Source organism: Zerene cesonia, chromosome 24 (genome assembly GCF_012273895.1).
Source record: "Zerene cesonia ecotype Mississippi chromosome 24, Zerene_cesonia_1.1, whole genome shotgun sequence".
NCBI lineage: Eukaryota > Metazoa > Arthropoda > Insecta > Lepidoptera > Pieridae > Zerene > Zerene cesonia.
The window spans coordinates 1837725-1859534 of NC_052125.1; the positions used below are offsets into that span (position 1 = coordinate 1837725).

Here is a 21810-nt window from a genome sequence, read left to right on the forward strand (position 1 = left end):
CAAAAGTCGCACAAGTATTGTTAATGGCACAAAAATACTTGTATCTATAGCCATTTAACGTTATAAAAAAATTAACATGTCAGCCCCTTGTAACGTAGCTCTCTTTCACACACTGCCCATTTTGCATATGTGAGAGTGAGATGGAGATAGTCGGTTAATATGTGCGTTCGTTTAATTGAGATTTCTGTAGAAATTGCGAGAAATCGAGATTTATTGTCGATTCCTAATAAAATATAAATTTCATATCATTCGATAAGGATTTCAATCCTGCGAGATGTTTTTTATGTGATACTCGTTTTTAGATTGCTTTATCTGTGGTTGATATGGAATGGCGCGAAATGCGAAAAGTGAATCTATGTGACGTAAGATAAAAAAAAATCTTCTACAAACCTATCAATAGTGCATTTTAAGATAGTCAACCGGATTTCATCGGATTCAGCTAATAATTACTGTTATTCAAACACATGCGTTCTCACGTTATTCAATAAAATGACAAAACATATGTTTATTTATTTATTACAAATAATAAAACATTGTATTTGAAATGTAATTGCTTCAATATGTCTCTCTTTCGATTATTCGGAAATATTATATGCTGGAAAGAGAAGGGCTACTTGCGATTATTGGATTAAATATCTCTATATCATCAATAATATAAATGAGCCATCTCTTTCTATCTATGTGTGTTTCTGCATGAAAGAAAGAAACAGAATTGTAAATGCAAATGGTAAAACGAATTTGTCTATGGATATCATAATTTAATCAAATAGTTTTGCAAGAATTAAAAATAAATATAAACAATAGCATATCATATTTATTCACTTTTCATTATCATTGAAATCTGGCAACACCGAAGAAGACGGACCACAGATAATGAATGTATATAGATAATGTATCTTTAGGCTTAAGTAGATTTAAGGAAAATATATCATAAAGTAAGTTTTAATGTATTTCAAATAGATTTGGTAGCGAACAATTATTGTTGGATATCATACATTTTTGATTTTTATGATTAGTTTTGATTTCATAATACTTCAAATTCATTCTACGCAGTTGTTGTATTTATTATTTCATTAAATGATATTGCACTTTTATCACATTTCATCAAGAATGTATATTTCTAATGTAAAATAGAATAAAGTAAAATAAATCATTAGTACAAGATTATTTAAGTACAGAATTCAAATATCAAGCCATATGCTATCTCATTCTAGCGAAGTTGTGTTGTGGAAGCGGGAATGAGATGGAAATAATTTTGTACAGATAAATAAAGCTTGTAGTATTTACGGAATAAATGTTAGCTGTCTCACACAAGTACAATAGTTTTTAAATATGGTAATGCACAAGTCGATATAGTGTTACCAGTCGTAACTTTTTTTCACCTTATCATTCTTACGCAGCTTTAAGATATTTTGTACCTGTAAGTATATGAATTATGAAGTAAAGCAAGATTTATTTGCATTTCAACTAATTTAAGTTTTAAGCGTTATTCCAAATTGATATTTATGTAATTTTAGAATCTAGGAATGATTTATAGAGAAAATTGTTTAATTTTGTGAATAAATTTTTCAATGTGAGTCGTTTGTTTTATTTATTTTTATTGTAGCTACCTAAATACATTAAAGTAAATATAAAAAGAGATTCCGTCGGAAACTCATATTATTTATATTTGACAAAGTTTAGAGAAATATGGGTTTGAATTCTTTTAAACATCTTAAAGATCGAATTACCTTGTCTCTAACATATGAGTAGGGAAATTTCCATGTAAGTAAATTATATGTTGTATCAAAATATATTATCTGTTCGTCGCAGACTGTCAGATCACGGTCAGATTTCACTGTCAGTGTCAGTTATTGTTTATGTCATGAAATAAATCGACTGTTATGTATGTTTTATTTATAATCTCATTAACAGTATTTTATTAGGTTTACAGTATGGACATTATAAAGAATGTGTTATCGTATCCAGAAAGAGTGTGTAGAATATGCCTTTGCGATGCTTCATGCCAAATTTCTATACTTGACACTATAGAGGGGGATGATCGTACTATTTACGAAGTTTTATCGTTTGTTACGAACTTAAATATATCTGTAGTCAATGAATATCCAAAACAAATTTGTAGTGAGTGTCATAACGCTTTAATTAAGGCTGATGAGCTTAAACAGCGATGTATCTTATCGGAAAACTTTTTGAAAGAGGCGCTTGCAAATGCCGAAAAAGAGTCTCATATTAGCACGAAAATTGAGTTTACACTAACACAATTACCTGAACTGTACCAGTGTGCGGTGTGCGCGAAGAAATACTCAAATTTAATAGATCTTGAATATCACGCATTAAACCATACTTTAGAAAAACATGAAATTGCTAATAACATTGAGACTAAGCCTATAACCATACCGATTACACATAATGATAATATAATAATCGAAAATAATGAACTATCAAAGACTGAAATTACTTGTGTGAAAGAAGAAAGCGTAAAGAATGAGTATGATACTGAATTAGATGCTGACACATGCAATAGCAGTGATAATAACCAAGAAAACTTTAACACAAGTTGCAATTGTAGCTTATCATACAACACTGAAACTGAATGCAATGAACACTCAAAAGACTGCAAAATAAATGATGTAGAAAATAAAGAAGTGAAAGGCACATCAATAAAATTAGTTTGTCCGAAATGTAATGTAAATCTGCCCGATTTGACGGCACTAACATCTCACATACAAAAGCATAAAGAGAAAACCCCAAAGAGAGGCCTAAAAGTAACAAAAACATACAATCATAAATGTGATAAGTGTATGCGGAAATTCACAAAGGAGTCTTCATTACTTGCACATTTAAAAAAGCATGAAGAGAACCAACAGTTAAAATTCACTTGCAAGAGTTGTAAGCGGGAGTTTATGCATCAAGCTCACTTGGATAACCACATATTATTGGTGCATACGAGGGACAGGGGTTTTAGCTGCGATTGTTGCGATAAAAACTTCACCACGTTAGAAGCACTACACGTACACAAAGAAGTGCATAAAGTAGAGAAAAAACATCAGTGTAAGATATGCAAAAAGTCGTTTTTAATGTTATCGTCTCTGACGGACCATTTACGGACTCATACGGGTGAAAAGCCGTATTTGTGTTCGACATGCGGGCGCGGTTTCTCGCAGAAAACCAATTTGGAACAACATATAAGACGACATCTCGGTCTGAAGCCGTTTCATTGTGAAAATTGTGATAAAAGGTAATTTATTCTGTTAATAAACTTGTTATAACTGCATATATTAAAGCTCAGTATATATTCATATCTATGCACTCAGTAGACTTAATCAGGTTTTTCAAGATTCATTGTATATTTTAATTCTTCCACTAATTATGCAGATTTTCAATGTTAAATGTCAATGCAATAGTATTATCTATATGAATAAATAATATCTTTCAATAAAAAATATTATTAGTGCTATATCCTGGCCTTGAGATATTAGTATTTTATTACATATTTTTTAGCATGCTTATCATTATAGTCAACTAGCCATTAAAACATAGTTTTCAAATATAATAAAAAATCCATTCAACAGTCTTCGCGTAAACATTCATCAATGCTCACAAACTTTCTCACATGTAATAGCTTAGCATTTCTCATATACAACTTTTGCCCGCGCTCCGCTTCGCATGCGTTTATTCGGAGTAGTTTAATTAATAGATGTTATCATACGAATAAAGCTTCCGCTTGAATCACTCTATTAAAAAAAACCCCCATCAAAATACGTTGCGTATTTTTAAATTATAATTTAAGCATACATAGAGACAGCAACTTTGTTTTATACTATGTAGTGATAAGTAACATAAAAATGTCATAATTGGAGTCCCAATAAGAGTCTGTTCTGAATTCTCATTACAGGTTCGTATCAAAGGGCGAGCTAGTAGCGCACACCCGGAAGCACAGCGGCGCGCATCCGTTCGTCTGTGACGACTGCGGCAACGGCTTCACCACCTCCAGCTCTCTAGTGAAGCACAGACGGACGCACACAGGCGAGCGGCCATTCTCCTGTGACATGTGCTCCATGAGATTCGCCTCATCTGGCACTCTGAAGAACCACAGGCGCACGCACACTGGTGAAAAACCGTACCAATGTTCGTTTTGTGAAAAGGCGTTCGTGCAGCGGCAGGACTTGGTCTCCCATGTGAGGTGTCACACGGGGGAGAAACCGTACGTGTGCACGAACTGTGGGCAGGCGTTCAGGAAGGCGTCGGCTTTGAAAGTGCATTTGAAAATACACGGTAAAGAGAGAGATTTGTTGCAAGGTATTCAGGTTCAAGTGTAGGACAGTATTAGTAGATTTAAACAGTATTGTTTATTTAGTAATTAAAGAGGGATTTTAACCACGATTCTTACTATTTCTATTCGGGTATTTTTAAAAAAGAAAATGGTATTGTTTATTTTAATAGTAGAATTTAATTCATTATGTTCATATTTGAAATACATGTGCATAATAAAATAATAAATATAGTTTAAAATGGAAAAAACACCCATAAATTATAGACTATAGATCAACTAAATTGTCTCACTTGCTGATAAGTAACTCATTTAATCTTGGCGAAATTAATTTAATTTAATCAATACTTGATGAGTGTATAAAGTTTTTGTTTTCTGTCCATTTTAAAGAAGATCAAATCAAGTCTAAAGGAGACAGTTTCACAAATACTGTATGTATTAGATGAAGCTAATAAAAGCATGTTAAAAATGTCACATAATAATAAAAAAGATATAATATATTTCTATGTGTCTATGGGATTTTTATGTTGTGTCCCATTCACAATTAAAACCACAATGTTCATATTTAAATGGTTTATTGTCAATTTCACCAGTTAGCAACATGTACAGAGATTAGAGAGACAATGACAATATAATTAAATAGTCTAAAACACATATTCTGTATAGTATTTTCTTGTGTTTGGTTTTACGCGAGTATTATACATTTAGAAATTAAAAACTTTTTAACCGTCCCTGACCAGTCGCTCCAGTCTCCCCGTGACCACGCTCGCTGTAAAGTGTTCGAAACGTCGGGTTAATAATATAATGAATAAATCGCGTTTAAAATCCGTTAAAAAGTTTTTAATTTCTACATATTCTGTAAGCAAAATATATGTCTTAACTTAAGACGTGTCCAGTATGTATGAAATCTTAACGTTCTCTTTTTGAAAGTTCTATAGTCTAGCGTGTTACTTTTCTTAAGTCACAGATAATAGAAAATACAGATAATTAAGGCATAAACGCCACACGAGTGTTACGTTCGCAATGAGTTGCTTGTTGCATAATATATAATATGACAGTATTCAAAATGAGCTTTTTCAAAAACATGTATATACATTCAGTATTCTTGTATTTGTTTATATATAGAATTTTATAGTGTAGGCAATATGTGCCAAAACTTGTTTAATTTTTTACTTTTGTATTTTTTTTTATTATTAATCCTATTGCCATGCCAATTTATTGGATTTTGTCTCATTAAGTATTAGATTTTATACTCGACTGAATACTAATTCTAGTTAGGTGAAAATTAATAATGTAATTAAATATTTATGTACTTTTGGGTGACGATATTATGCAGATATTATTGATTAATTTTTTTTAATAAATGCTTTTATTTCAAATATTTTAGAAAGGCCTGAAGTGCAAAAATGTCACTGCATTCCACATCATGGAAATTATTATTTACCATAAAGAAGTATCATAATTCATATTTGCTCAGTGTGTGACCTAATATTTAGGCTAACTTTTAGTTGCTAGGGTTTTGAATCTATAACTTTGTACCTGACCTTTATGTTTTATTCTGTGTGTGTAATACGAGATTTATGATAATTTTTTCATTTAATTTTCTTAAAAAATTCAATATTCTTATTTTTGGAAGCATGAGGCGAATGTGATCTTATTTATGTATTTTAATATCGACCTTATTATTTGATGTACATAGGTTTTATGCTATCACATATTTTCCTACCATAATTATACGATTATCGAGATATGTTTTCTGTTTTATTTCATTTCACCTTGATAAATTCAATAATATGTTAATATTAAAACATGACTACATTACTATCTATAGATTATTTAAAAAAATAATAATCTAATAATCTTTAAAAGTCTCATCAGATGAGGAGGAGCCGGAGTTCTGTTTCCTCTTCCTCACCATTTCCACTCCATTTCTTTAGTACCGTCTACAATTATTTCCTCATTCCTTATCCCTCAAAAGCTAGGAATACATTTGTACAGGTTTACCTGTGCAAGTGTATGTGTTCATAGGCAGTGGTGATCGCTTACTATCAGTTCAACTGCCTATCGAGGCAAGCTCAGTTACCCGCTCTAAATATAATATCAAATTGTATGTATTTATATACAATATATATCGAAATATATATAAATAAACGTTCTTTGTAATTACCGCAAATTTTTGAATCTTTATTTGTCAGCTTTTAGGAAAAAAAATCGTACCTTTTCTTATAAATAATTTCATGATCTTCAATTGTTGTCTGGATTAATTTTGCCATATAAATTATTATTTTGAAGAAAGTTACGAAAAAACCCGTTTTTTGACCTTTGATTTCAACTATTTTTTTTTTCCATTGCCCGGGACGATAAAAAATAAAAACAGTTTATTTCATTTCCAACTTTACAAAATATGGAGTAGTAGGGACCTAGGAGGTGGATGTTAAAATTGTAGACTTAGGCATAAAGCCTTTCTTTTAAAAAGCAGGGCGGTAGTACCAGGGGCGCATAATTCGATAAGAGACTACTAAATTATTATTTGCATATAAAACAAATGGACCGTACTTTATTTTCTACTCGTACTCGTTTATTATTAATCAATCGTCATAAAATTTTTATATTTATGACGAATATTCAATAAAAGTTCACGGCCAGTATGTTATTATTGATTTATATTCCAGTTATGTATTAGGGCAACATGTACAATTAAGATGTTTGTTTGCTTGCACATCAAAATGTCTCAGCAGAATAAATAAATTATAATGATATTTATTCTTCATTGATATTGTATCATCATATCTACCAGGGTCTCATAAGTATAAGTAGGTGTGAATCTTCTTAAAGTGTAAATTCGTTCGTACCTTTATATTAAATATAGTAATATAGTAATTACTGGATGAAGGACGGAGCGCCACGAAGAACGGTTATCACAGTTGGAGTGAGCAGGACGGCAAGGGATGATTTCAACTGCCGCTATAGCCAGCCAGCACAACGGATTGTACTAGGAGCGCAATAATAATGAGGAGGTTAAGCGTAATCGTAGCGTACTCGCGTAGGTCGCAGCTTCTTGTACGTATGCGCTCCTATTTTTCGTAATAGATTATATTGTGGTAAATTGCTAATTTAATGAATAAATAAATATAAACGGTTATAAACACAACTAACTGCACTTGAACGTGGTCCGAGGGGAAGAGGAAAGCGATATTGTGAAATGTTGTTTTTAATTATGTTTTGAACAGTTTTATTCTATATTTATGTAGCTTCGCTCATTTTTGGCAAAATTTGACTGGACCATTTGGTCTTTTATTGAAAGGCTAAATAAAACACATAATACTTCATAGAAATCTTATTGAGATATCAGTTCCAAGTAAGCTTAATCTAACAATAAATACCATTACAATGCATAGTAATGAACACATTTATTTATTAAATATATCATTGGTATATTATGATTTAAAAGTCTATGGTAAGTGTATTTGAGTTCCTTTGCGAATTCGTTTGATTATATCATAACCCAGGATCTCAGTGCTCGATTCGGTTTATACAAATTTTTATTTCAAAAGAAAAAAGATACACCTTTTTAGCCTCGATTGAATCGCCTCACTTGCTCTTTATAGAGTATGCGTAAATATATTGAATGATGAATCAAAAGGAACAGTTTCAATGAAATCTGATTACTTAAAGTCTTACATATAAATACAGGCGAAGTAAAAAAATTTAAAAAAAGCGTGTTAAAATTTGAAATCTGTACGTGATTTGTATAAAATTCATTTTCTAATGTAAATGACTGCTGATATTTTAAATTATTTATAATTCAAGGTAATTTGAAATGAAATCATGTATGGAATAGAAAATGGGCTGCCAGCGCTCAGTGAGCCATAATGCTATTTGTCTTTGCGGAATCGAGCAGTGGGTTCTTGCCTCTTAGATGATTGAGCAATATTCTTAATTAATATTATATTATGAAATTGTTTTAAAATTTTTGTATTTTGGTAAATTTTTAAAATTCTTATATCATAATATACCAACGAGAATAGTATAACGTATCAAATCTCCATTAAATCTGACATTGCACAAATTGATTTTTCCAAGCCGAAATGACTTCCTGTATTTTTTTTTTTATAATCCGCCAAAATTGTATCCTTCCAAATAACTTACTTCACGTATATACAAATAAAATACACTGTACGGTAATACTCAGAACATTCTTTGTAACATTTTCAATATTTTATTTGACATTGATCATTTATTTACTCTGTGCGGCGGCGAGGCGTTTTTTTAGATCTAGCAATACATTGACTTCCGGCTGCCAGACTGACTTGTCTTTGGTAGACGCTTTCAATTTTCGCACCTTGTCACCCTGAAAATATACAATGATATTATTGTAAATATAATAGACATTATTGTATGCGATATTATATACATTAGTGTTTCTCAGAGTGGGTGATAACACAACCGACTTAAGTTAAATTTTCTGTAAGTATATAAGAAGAACAAATTTACTGCTCCTATATGATATATGAATACGTAAAATTTTTAATTAATTTTATTAAAATTTTCTGAATAGAGAGACCTACTTTTCAGTCTCAAAATAGTGGTATATATAAAAAAAACATAGTTATTTTACAAACGTTACTTTACCTGTTCAGCGATAGCTTTTTCTAAGCTGGCAACACTGTCCGCGCTATTACTGGCTGGTGTTGCCTGATTCGACTGTGCACTCGCCAATTTCTTTTTTAATTCAAGCAATTTATCGACTTCCGGCTGCCACACTGCCTTGTCTTTAGTCGATGCTTTTAGTTGTCGCACTTTATCACCCTGTGGAAAAAAAGTTTTTTTTTTGTTGTATATTTTCCTTTATATTAACGTTCTTATGTATGTAAATTTTGATTTTATAAGAATCAATGCAAAAACTGTTTATGATTTTGTAAATGATTTTTTTATAAAGAAAAAAAATACGTACGTATATATTAAAATATTTCTTGCATTCGTCAGTCGTTAAAAAATGATCTTTATTATTATTAATATAACACAAAAATTATCACACTTTTTGATTCCCGATACAGCAAAAAATTAAAAAAAATTGAATTCTATTCACCTGCTGAGCAACAGCTTTTTCAAGACTGGCAACATCGGCACCAGCAGTGTCGCCCTGCGGCTGCGCTTGCGCAACTGTTAGTTGTTTCTTTAACTCCAATAGCCTGTTAACTTCCGGCTGCCACACAGATTTGTCTTTTGTCGACGCTTTCAGATGTCGCACCTTATCGCCCTGTTATTTAAATAAATACAGTTAAAAACTAATTATAAAACACGCCTTAATAATAGAATCAACTAAATTAACTCGCTCTTATCTGTATAACTTTTACTCTGTAGTACGTAAATATATCATTTAATTCTAAATTCATGAAATTATTGTATTGTCACCGATCCTTGATAAGTGTACAAATTTTGAATTGAATCGGTCCGTTTGAAGTGGGTCAAAATCGAGTCTAGTCGGTCAAGTCGGTTACACACAAACATACATGTGAAATTAATAAAAGCATATTAAAAATTTCGAATCGAGAAAAAAATAATCTAATTTTATTGCGGAATATACAAACGTATGTTGTTCGCATGTGAACAACGCCGGGTTATTTAGTTAGTATACTGTAAGTACTCACTTGTTCCGCGATAGCTTTTTCCAATTCCGCCACATTAGAGACTTTAGGCGCATCTGTTTTGGCCGCTTCGCCATTTTGCTGAAAAAAAAATTGCATTCATTTAATCATAGTAGATCTCATAGGCTAAATGAGAATTATTTTATTTTATTTTTTTTATGTTACAGTCGGCAATGGAGCTGGTGGGACGCCTGATGGTAAGCGCTACCACCGCCCATGGACATTTCCAGAGGCGTAAGGTCGATTGCAGACCTTACGCCTCTGCAAATGGATTGCCGACTTCAAATTGGAAAGGGATTAAGAAGAAATTGACGAGAGGAATAAAAGAAAGTATCATTTCCTTTTTCGCCCCCTTCCCAGCCTATCCCTTCTTTTCAGTCTTCAATACCTTCCTTATCCCTTACCCTTAAAAGCGGGCAGCGCATGCGCAGAGGCACTACCTCCGCTCTGTTCACGGGCGCTGGTGATCACTAACCACCAGGTGAACCATCAGCTCAGTTGCTATCACCTAAAAAAAACCTTCCGAATTGTGACCATCTATCGCATATCAGAACATCCAGATAGGATTAATTCTCAGTATATATACACAATCACACCTGCGCTCTTTCCGTCTGTGTGCCGCGGTACCTGTCGCGCAGGGTGTCGGCCAGTTCGGGCGCTATTTTGGCGAACAGCGGCTCAGGCTTGCCGACAGCGTGGCCGACAGGCAGGTACTGGATTACCGATGGATTACTGTACATAATAGTGTATAGTTTTATTATTTTTTTAATTTTTGTTATAGTAATTCGATGGATATGAGTATAATTGAAGAATATACATGAATATTTGATTTAAATTTAAAATACAATATAAATAAATTATAAAAAATGCATACATATAATTCGATGCACAGTAATGCGCACGCGCATAATTTACAATACACGTTCCATGTTAAAGCATTTGAATAAATTAATGAAAATGTTTCATTGTACGGAAACAGATAAAAATAAAAATTCCATTTTATATAAACAGACGGCAAAAGAGTTACGTATAACAAATAAACATAGTTAAAAAAACAAAAAAAAAAAAGAACACATTTTTTGAATTACAAAATCAACTAAACTCTGTCATTTGCTCGTATACAGAGTACATAGTATACGGAAATTGTTTAATCTCGGCAATCCCAATAACAATAATAAGATAAACTCATAATATTATTGCGATTCTTGATAAGTGTACACAATATAAATTATATCCGTCCGTTCACAGCGGGTCGAATCCTGCCACCTGATCAATTTTTTCCTATTATTTAAAAATATCGCGACATCCAAATCAATACACACACACATACATGTACACACACGCACGCACGTACGAACACACACACACACACACGCACGCACTCACGCACGCACACGCACGCACGCACGCGCCGCTACACTCACCGGGGGTTGATCCTCAAGCAGGTGTCGGCAAGGTTGAGCTGCGCGCGCAGCGCGGCGGCGGCGCGCGGCGCGTAGGGCGCCAGCAGCGCGCACAGCAGCGCACAGAGCTGGCAGCACACGCACACGGCCGTGGCGGCGCGCGCCCTAAGGGACCACGCATCGCACAGTGTTAAATTATATGCCAATGAGATTAAAATAAAAAAAAAAAAACGAAAAAAACAAGAAATGGCTATTGGGGCGCGTATTCTGAAAACATCTCTATTGATTTTAATGTTTAGTTTTATAGCATTGAAATCTACTATATAAAAATAAGTCGGCTTTTCCTTCCTGACGCTATAACTCCAGAACGCACGAGCCGATTTCCACGGTTTTGCATTCGTTGGAAAGGTCTTGGGCTCCGTAAGGTTTATAGCATAGAAAATTCAGGAAAAAATTCAACGGAAAAACGGGAAAATTTTTCACATACAGCCATCTGGTGGCGAAACGGAGTTCGCCGGGTTTGCTAGTGCTTTATATGTATATGAAGCAGTGGTGGCTCAGTGGTGAGAACCTCGGACTTTAAAATCGTTAAGTCGGGGTTCGAGACCGGGCGAGCGTGCAGGAAATAAATTTAATTTTCAATTTATCTGCACATGTGGATAACATCACCACTGCTTAAAACGGTGAAGGAAAACATCGTAAGGAAACCGGCATGTCCAAGAATCGAAAGTTCGACGACATGTGACATCTGTCAACCCGCACTTGGCCAGCATGGTGGATTACGGCCTGTACCCTTATAGGAGGCCTATGTCCCAGCAGTGGGAACATATATGGGCTGATGATGATGATGGCAAAAAACGCGGGTTCGTATCCCGCATCGTGATCAAATTTTTTCTATTCTTTCAGAATTCCGCAATTCTATTGGTGTTACAAATGCGATTGTAGCTCTGTCTTTTCTGTCTGTTGGACTATCTCTCTGTCTCTTATTTGAAAGCTTGTCGTTTCCTACATCTTAAACCGTCTTTGTGACATATATCAAGCAAATCGATTAAGATTAGCATATGTTTTATCTTAGAAATCCCAGGTAACTATATATGAGGCCCGAGTCCCCACAGTGGGAACGTATTTATTTACTATAACAATGTTATGTACCACAGTAAATAAATAATTTTACAAATATACAAAAAAAGTGACTTATATAGCGACATAAGGCGACCTTATAGCTTATCAGCGATCTCATCCAGGTCGCCAAAGGTAGAGGATAAAGACAAATAATGGAAAATAAAATGTTGATATTTATCGGCTGATGATGATGATGATGATGATGGTAATGACGGTGATGATGATGATGGAGGTAATTATGATGATGATGATGGTAATTATGGTGATGATGGTGATGCTGATGATGATGATGGTAATTATGGTGATGATGATGATGCTGATGATGGTAATGACGGTGATGATGGTAATGGTGATGATGATGATGGTGGTGATGATGATGATGATGATGATGATGATGGTAATTATGGTGATGATGATGATGATGATGACGAGCACTAACTTGTCCTCGTCGGTCCCCTTGAGCAGGCGCCAGGGCTGCGCGGCCTGCATGTGCTGGTTGCCGAGCCGCGCCACGGCCAGCGCGCGCCGCAGCGCCTCCCGCAGCCGCCCGCGCTCCATCTCACGCACGTACGCTGCGGGTCGCACCGGTATTGTACGCTAGCCGCCCGCCCCGGCCCGCCCCGGCCCCGCCCGTGGTACATATGGTATATATATTTATATAGCAGTGGGAACATATATGGGCTCATAGGCTATATATGTACCATGGGCGAGGCAATATTTTTAGTTATAACTCTTTGAGTATAGCACGATCTAGCTTCTGCACGAATTGGACCAGCTCGCACCAGGAAAGCAACACCAGGAAAACAAGAAAAGAACCACACCCGTACAGATGAGCGGCCTGAAATAGCTCCCAGCCCATTCCTTCTTTTTAGACAGGTGGTGATCACTTCCCCCAGGTCAGTGGTACAACTACCACAGAAAATAACAAAGAAAAAAATCATCTTCAATGTCTGTAACGTAACAAACCAATTGTTATCAACCGACTTCATAAAAGGAGGAGACTAAAAATTTGACCGTATTTTTGTGTTTATTGCCTCATACTTCTTTAATACTGACTGAACCGATTTATGATAAGTGCCTCCTCCTATGTGATTTGATTTGATTTGTATTTGAAGGCAGTTCAGTTTTTTGTCAAAAGCAATTGCTTTGATTTAAGATTTGATTTGATTTTTTTTTATTAACAAGTATCATATATATATATATATATATATTCACTCACCAACAACTTCTCTATTCACCAGCGCAAAGAGCTCATAGTCGGAGCTGGTCAGCTTCGCTCCTGGAATCTTCCCATTAAACGAATTCACGCAGAAACTCAACGAGCGGTGGCAGAAGTTGCCCAAATTGTTCAGCAGTTCCGAATTGTTGCTGTGGAAAAGAAGACATTAGGTTATGGGGCGTTGGGCATAGATATACACGCAAAATATCATATAATTATATATAAATTTTGATGACTTAAGGAATTTTTTTAGGCTTGTCTCTTAATAAAAAATAAAACACAGTAAAATACAATATATATAATAGCGAACTAAACAATATTTATCAGTTTTCGTCTATTCATCGTTACTTGGTTATAATTATGACTCAAGACAGATCATATGTTAAGACACCAATGGATATATCATTATCATACTAGCTGTGACCCGCGGTTGAAACCGCGTAAGTCCGTATCCCGTAGGAATATCGGTATAAAAAGTGCCTATGTGTTATTTCAGTTGTCCAGCTATCTACGAAGCAAAATAGTATTATTATTCACCAATAGATGTCAGGAAAAAAAAAACACGAATAAACCACGAATATGACATTTTCTAAAAAAAATTCCTAGCTAGATTGATTTGTTGCCCCCGAAACCCCCTATATGCTAAATTTCATGAAAATCGTTGGAGCCGATTCCGAGATTCCAATTATATATATATATATATACACATATATATATATACACAAGAATTGGTCGTTTAAAGGTATAAGATAAATAGTAAATGAAATAAATATTTTAAAAAATTTAACGTTTTTTATTTATCGTCCAAAAATTATATGGAGCTATATAAATGATTTATTGATTATTTATTGATTTATTCGAGTGGAATAAAGAGCAAATATATAACTACCTTTGATTTCGAAATATTCAATTGATTTAACTGCCCACACTACAGCGTTATTTAAACCCAATTTGGACAACTCGTCACGTACAGCCTATAGATTATCTTCCAATTTTAAACTCACCGCGTAATAAGTTCCGTCCAATTGAAGCTGGAATCCGATGTTTCCGGACGAATGCTGGCGAGGTAGAAGCGCCAAACGTCCGATGGTATACCGGTGTCCTGTAAGCGTTCAGTAGTTTTGATTCTTGAATATTTTTCAAAGGAAATTCCCGAAAAAGTAGAAGACTGTTTATTGTAATGTATTGTTTTTTTATCTATTTATTTAACTGTTTATTGTACATGACAAACGAAAACACAAAAGGAAACAATTACACGACATAGAAATAGTACAATCGGCGGCTTTATCACTGTGCAGTGATCTCTACCAGGCAACCTTTTTTTGTTGGTTTTGTTACATGGATAACTCCAGGGATTTTCGACCGATTGACGTGTTTCTGAAAAAGGTCACCGACGTCCCTGGGGAGGTGGGGGGGAGGGAAATAACACTTCTAAGGTGGGACCAAAATTCAACAATCTGCCATGAAACATAAAAGGAATCAAGACAATCGGTTGAAAATCCACGGAGTTATGGAGGTAGCGTTGGAAACCCAGGGTACCCAGGTATAGAGTGACAAAAACCAACAGAAAAAAAACCACTCGATTTGAGAACCTCTTTCATTTTTGAGAACGTCGGTTGATAATTATAAATAGGACGGATGTTATGAAGCTGGGGAAAGTGCTTACGTACATACACTTTTAAAACATAGCTCTCCTTCCGTAGCGGTCGGATAAATATAAATTCCATCACTCACCTGCGCATCGGTACCAAAGACACCAACACCACGGGACTTTGAGAACTTGCCCTCTTCATAATTCAAATACTCTGTAATTATTATACAAATAATAGTGTGAATTTAATATTCAACGTTATGACAGAGAAACATGTGTTTTAGTAGTAAATGTAATAAAAAAAAAAATTAAAATTTGAAAATTAGAGACTTTATTAACACTACGGATTAAAAGAAATCCGTGTGTATATATGTATACTAGCTGCGCCCCGCGGTTTCACCCGCGTAAGTCCGTACCGCGTAGGAATATCGGGATAAAAAGTTGCCTTTATGTTATTCCAGTAGCTCAGCTATCTGCGTACCAAATTTCATTGGAATCGGTTCAGTAGTTTTTGCGTGAAAGAGCAACAAACACACACACATCCTTACAAACTTTCGCATTTATAATATTAGTAGGATTAGTAGGATAGTAGGAAGTAGGATATGTATGTTTGTATGCTTAGATCTTTAAAACTACTCAACGGAATTTGAAGGGTTTTTTATAGATAGAGTGATTCTGGAGGAAGGAAGTTTATATGTATAATAACATATATTAAACTACTCTGAAATAACGCGTGCGAAGCCGCGGGCAAAAGCTTGTAATAGCATAAAAATAGCGATAGCACTAGTCATAAGACAACCTGTACAGTTCCGTTATCTTCCCACACTGGAATCAGTCCTGCTTTAAGATGACACAATCCAGGTACCCCCCTCCCCCCAGATTAATATGACTAGACTGATTTGTTTATCTGAGTGATTCGAATCTTTAATTTTAATATGAAATAAGTTAAGAGCAAATGACAAGACAATTTAGTTGATTCTATGATTACAGGAGGTTTTTTTTTTATTTATATCCATATTTCAATAAAATATGCATCTTTTATCCTCATCAGTTTAATTTTCAAATAATTTTTACTTTTTTTGTTGTCCTACGCGAAGCAAATTCCTGAGAACATGCAATTTTCATAGTTTTATTTCACTTCCGAAACACGAACCGAAGGCGAAGCGAAGGCGAGACACTTACCAGTAGCGAATATATAGTCGACGAGTTTCGTCCCATCGTTTGCGCCGATAGCGCTGGCCGGGAACATTATAGCGTGGAAAGGTACGTTGTCTTTCGCCATAAATTGGTAGAGTTTAACCTGTGGAATTACAACAATAGTCATGGTCATAATCATAATCGCAGTTACGGTCATAATCATAATCGTGGTCAAAAGGGCCTCTGCGTAAAATTTATAAGTTTTAACTCAATAAAAAAAATAGTTCAGTTTAAAGTATTATGGAGAGATTCATAATAATATAATTATAATCTAAATATTTTTTGTATAAAAGCTATTGGGCACATCAAAAACGGAAGTCAGTACCGCAGTAGTAATTTCATACGCGTTGTCCATACGAATGTTTATATAAAACGAAAGTAGCTCTGTCTGTCTGTCTGTTCTTCAGGCATATGAACCGATTCGGGTGAAATTTGGTACAGACATAATTTAAGACCGCGAGAGTCTAAGCTGCAACCTCACCGAGTGGCATACGCTATATATGTACCACGGGCGAAGACGGGGCGATCAGCTAGTCCTACATAATAGTAATTCTATTTATTTGTTTACACTTAAAAAACAGTGGTGACTCAGTGGTGAGAACCTCGGATTTCAAAATTGATAAGTCGGGGTTCCAGACCGGGCGAGCGTGTAGGACACAAATAGATTTTTCAATATATCTGAACATGTGGATAACATCACCACTGCTCAAAACGGTGAAGGAAAAGATCGTGAGGAAACCGGCATGTCCAAGAATCAAAAGTCCAACGACATATGACATCTGCCAACCCGCACTTGGCCAGCGTGGTGGATTATGGCCTGAACCCTCATAGGAGGCCTGTGTCCCAGCAGTGGGAACATATATGTGATGATGATGACGATGATGACGATGATGACGATGATGATGATGATGACGATGATGATGATTTACACTTACGTCATACTCTTTGTCCGGTTTCCACCATTTCTCGTACTGTTTGGTCGCGCATTGTGTGATACTGGTGTATCCTATCGGCGCGTCGAACCAAACGTAGAATACCTATAGATGACAATATTATAATTCACTTCAGGCAAGTCACCCCAATCACTACATCAAATCAAAAAATCAAATCAAAAATACTTTATTGTGCACCAAATCATACATAAATAAATTCTATAAATAAACTCTATAGAATCACAACAGGCGGTCTTATCGCTAAAGTAGCGATCTCTTCCAGACAACCTGGTGGACAAAGAGACGACATCGTATGAAACAAACTCCCTTTCTCTGTCCCTATGTCCCTATGTATGCTTAAATCTCTAAAACAACGCAACGGATTATGCTGGGGTTTTTTTTTTAGTAGATAGACTGATTCGAGAGGAAGGAATGTTTATTTACAATAACATCTATTAAACTACTTTGAATTTTACGCGTGCGAAGCCGCGGGCGAAAGCTAGTAGCAGTATTATAAAAGGCAAAAGTAGCTCTGTGTGTCTAATCATCACGCCTAAACCAATGATGAGCCGATTTGGATGAAATTTTGTACAGATATAGTTTTGACACCTTGACAATTTTGTTTTCATAAATACCCCCATGGTATTAATCGAACACTGTGCGCGAAAAACCCCGGAATGTCTATGTGTTCATTTTACTGCGCGGGCGAAGCCGCGTGCGGAGAGCTAGTAGTCAATAAAACTTATAGTTTAAAGTTGCTTTTGTTAAGTTAATTTCTGTTTTATATCTTGTAAGTGTGCAATAAGGAATAAATAAGTAAGTATTAGGTAGTAATAGGTACTAAAGTAATTAGGTTTGAATTCGTTTCTTTTTCGGTTATTTGTTGTTTGATTAATAAGTAGGTTTTCAAGGAGACAAATACAAAACCCTACCTTATGTTTATATTGCGGCAACGGCACAGGCACCCCCCACTTCAAGTCCCTCGTAACGGCCCGGGGGCGAAGCCCCTCGCGTAGCCAGGACCTCGTCACCGCCCTGGCCGGGGCGGACCACCCCGCTTCGGCGGAGGACACCCAACTACGTATTGAGGGCTCCAACTAGATGATAATCAGGAAGAGAAATAATAAATTGAAAAATTTCGTGATATTATCATCGTACGAAACGTTACAAGGTTAGTAACAAACATTGAATTAATCACTACGTAGTATAAAGCGAACGCCAATCGCCCACGTCTGTGTGTACGTATGCTTAGATCTTTAAAACTGCACAACGGATTCTGATGGGCTTCTTTTAATAGACAGAGTGATTCAATAGGGAAGTTTATATGTATAATAACATCAATTACTCCACTCCAAGTTAGTCACTAAATAAAATATTTAAATTTTATACAGCTCAAACTGAACACCTGTAAATTTTCCTTTTTCTTTTCAAATAGACACCAAACAAATTAAATTGTCACTCCTTAAAAGCAACAAATTTACTGCCCAGCCCTTTATTTCGCGTTTTAAGGGTTGTGCGTGTGTGTGCGGGTGTGTGCATGTGTGTGTGTGCGTGTGTGTGTGTGTGTGCGTGTCTCACCTGCCCCAGCTCGATGAACAGCTGCTCGCTGGGCCGCAGCGCGGGCGCGTGCGCGCACACCTTGCACTTGGGCTGGATGAGGTCGGGCGCGTTGATGAGCTTCCCGCACTTGTCGCACTGGTCGCCGCGCGCGCCCGCGTACAGGCAGCCCGCGTGCGGGCAGGTGCCCTCCACGAATCTGGATACAGTTCTCATATATCAGACGCTCGTCCCGGCTCCGCTCGGATGTCGAAATAGCAGTTTTATCCCAAGGGAGCATTTAATAAAAGTATCCCATCACCCACGTCAGCTCATACCCCGTCTGTATACCAAATTTCAACAACATCCGTTCGGTAGTTTCGGCGTGATTGACGGACACAAAAATTTAACCCAAAAACTTTCATGTATTAGAGTGATAGATCTGGAAAATATAGTGATTCTAACGCCTTACAAAATTCTTATAAATTATGGAAGTCTATATATATTAGAGGAGGGGCATTCAAATTAAAACAATATATAATCTATATTAAAAATTATTGCTGCATGCTGGTGGGGAGTCCTATTTGCCACTATTTTAAATTACTTGATTCTGATTAGTTATTTTAACAATTTTTTTCCTGTTCATCATCACATTACTTGTATTTTATTTATTCATAATATTTATATGTCTTAAAGATCGTTGCAAACCAAACATACTTTCATTTCAATTTCAAATATCTCTTAACACATGTATAGTATACATACCTATCAGCCAGGAACCTCTCGCATTTCTCACAGAACAGCTGCTCAACCGACTGTGTGCTTATGAAACCGTTGTCTAGCAGCTTCATGAATTGCTTTTGTACTATCCTGTGAAGAGGCTCTCTCATTATTATTTTATCCTTATGACAATATCGAAGTAAATCGGTGCAATTTGTTAGATAACCGCGGTTCGCCCCGGCTTCACCCGTGACGCGTTTTTATGAAAGAAAGAAAGAAAGGAGAAAGAGACATTTATTCTAAGAACCAGGCTTGTGTTTTAACAAAATCGTTAGCCAAATCGGCTGATCACTTTTCGATTTCAACACTTGGTAATTTTTTATTTACATGGATAAAACAACTCTAATGAATAGAAAATAAATGCTTGCGATTTTTTCAAAATAAAACAAACGTTGGAAAACCAATCAATAAGTCCACTATGGAGGCTCACTATTCCTATCCTACTAATATTATAAATGCGAAAGTTTGTAAGGGTGTGTGTGTGTTTGTTGCTCTCTGACGCAAAAACTACTGAACCGATTGCAATGACATTTGGTACGTAGACAGCTGGACAAATAGGAATAAAATATGAGCAACTTTTTATCCCGACATTCCTACGGGATACGGACTAACGCGGATGAAACCGCGGGGCGCAGCCTAGTTATCTATAATGTGAAAACAATGTTTCACTTTCACCGTGGTTCCATAAAACCAAGCAATCCTTTTTGTTCAGTTGCCCGCTATGACATAATAAAAAAAAACTGGTTCCAACTAACTCGGTCTGCTCCTGCGTGCTCGTCCGGCCGAAGTAATCGAACCCAATGTCGAACCAGCGGTACACGCTGTTGTGGATCTCGTAGTATTTGTCGCAGATCTGTCGCGGCGTCAGACCCTCTTCTATGGCCTGGATTAAAAAAAAAAAAAAATTTTTTTTTTTTTCACAAAACAACTAAAACGCCTTCGAGCGGTCAGAATTACATTAAATTTAAATCGGACGAAATATTAAAATAATTTTCAAAATCGATTCGAGTGAGAGACTGTTGTGGTGCGTCAGATATTTCTATTGCCTGAATATGCACATGCACATTAAAAAAAAATGCAAATAAAAATTTATATAAATAAAACTTAAATCACAGCTAGATCAAATTCAACCAATGTACAAGCTTAAAAAAAATAAATAAAAATCGGTACACCGAAAAAAAAGTTAAAAAGTAACAAAAAAAAGCAGTTGAATTGAGAAACTACTCCCTTTTTGAATTCGGTTAAAATAGAGAGCGCTAACAAGGCGGGATTCAAACCCACGTCATGTACCGTAACGTAGCAATATTTTATTTTCTTTAAAAAAATCACATATAAAGCATTTGAATGGTAAAAAAAGAAAAAAAAAAAACAAATAGTCGTCTAATGTATTTTTATAATACCAAGGTGCTTTAATTTACGATCAATTGTCTTTATTAATCTACATGCATCTTTCGATTTTGTAATTGTTTTTTCAATAATAACACCGCAATTCTTTAATTACGCATTAAATTAAAACCAACACAAATCAATTTCACAGAACAGAAACGCGGGCTTATCGCAATGAGCTTTATACACCAGACAATCATACTAGAAAGAATAAATTACATATAAATATAATAATATAGGATGCTCACTTTGGTCTCAGTCGCCGTGCCGTATTCGTCCGTGCCGCTTATATACAGGGTGTTGTAATCGCATAAACGGCAATACCTACCAAAATAAATACATTATATTAATATAATCTAGTTTATGAGACATTCATAAATATACTATAGACTTTTTAATCGTTAATATTCGGTTTCTTAACATTCACGATGTGAAGGTAGTTTCAGATTTTTTTTTCTTTATACAAACTCTTAAGAAGGCAGTTTATAGAAACTTTTCTTTAGGAGCTACATTTTTATTTAACATTGTTTATTTAACTGAATAAAGAAAAAAAAACGATTTTAAGTGAAGAATATAAATGAAAAACATTTAGGTAATGAAAAATTGTGAATATAAGGAAAAAAATGGATTAATAGGCAATATGAATTATTTAATATATACCTAGTCTTGCCATAAATATTGTAATAAAGAAAAAAGAAAATTGTTAACTGCAAATAACATTTATTA

The 21810-nt window shown here is 35.2% G+C and overlaps 2 protein-coding genes across 3 annotated transcripts in view; one reads left to right on the plus strand and one right to left on the minus strand.

The window, feature by feature from the left end:
• Positions 1–1909: 1909 nt before the first annotated feature.
• Positions 1910–6020, plus strand: LOC119836537 (gastrula zinc finger protein XlCGF57.1-like). The gene is made up of 2 exons (XM_038361911.1): positions 1910–3238; positions 3896–6020. The coding sequence occupies exons 1-2, from the start codon at positions 1935–1937 to the stop codon at positions 4317–4319; spliced, it is 1728 nt and encodes a 575-aa protein (XP_038217839.1). The 5' UTR covers positions 1910–1934; the 3' UTR covers positions 4320–6020.
• Positions 6021–7592: 1572 nt separating this feature from the next.
• Positions 7593–21810, minus strand: part of LOC119836436 (methionine--tRNA ligase, cytoplasmic) — a 21091-nt gene continuing 6873 nt past the window's right edge. For both annotated transcript variants that reach the window (XM_038361758.1, XM_038361757.1), the window contains exons 8-24: positions 21333–21408; positions 20454–20581; positions 19684–19788; positions 18961–19138; positions 18315–18479; positions 17386–17487; positions 16436–16553; positions 15397–15467; positions 14667–14764; positions 13663–13811; positions 12883–13015; positions 11343–11486; positions 10515–10650; positions 9922–9999; positions 9360–9530; positions 8903–9079; positions 7593–8621 (exon numbers count right to left, since the gene is read on the minus strand). In XM_038361758.1, coding sequence (XP_038217686.1) covers positions 8508–8621; positions 8903–9079; positions 9360–9530; positions 9922–9999; positions 10515–10650; positions 11343–11486; positions 12883–13015; positions 13663–13811; positions 14667–14764; positions 15397–15467; positions 16436–16553; positions 17386–17487; positions 18315–18479; positions 18961–19138; positions 19684–19788; positions 20454–20581; positions 21333–21408 — 2143 coding nt within the window. In that variant the 3' untranslated portion in view covers positions 7593–8507. The remainder of the gene's footprint in view (positions 8622–8902; positions 9080–9359; positions 9531–9921; positions 10000–10514; positions 10651–11342; positions 11487–12882; positions 13016–13662; positions 13812–14666; positions 14765–15396; positions 15468–16435; positions 16554–17385; positions 17488–18314; positions 18480–18960; positions 19139–19683; positions 19789–20453; positions 20582–21332; positions 21409–21810) is intronic.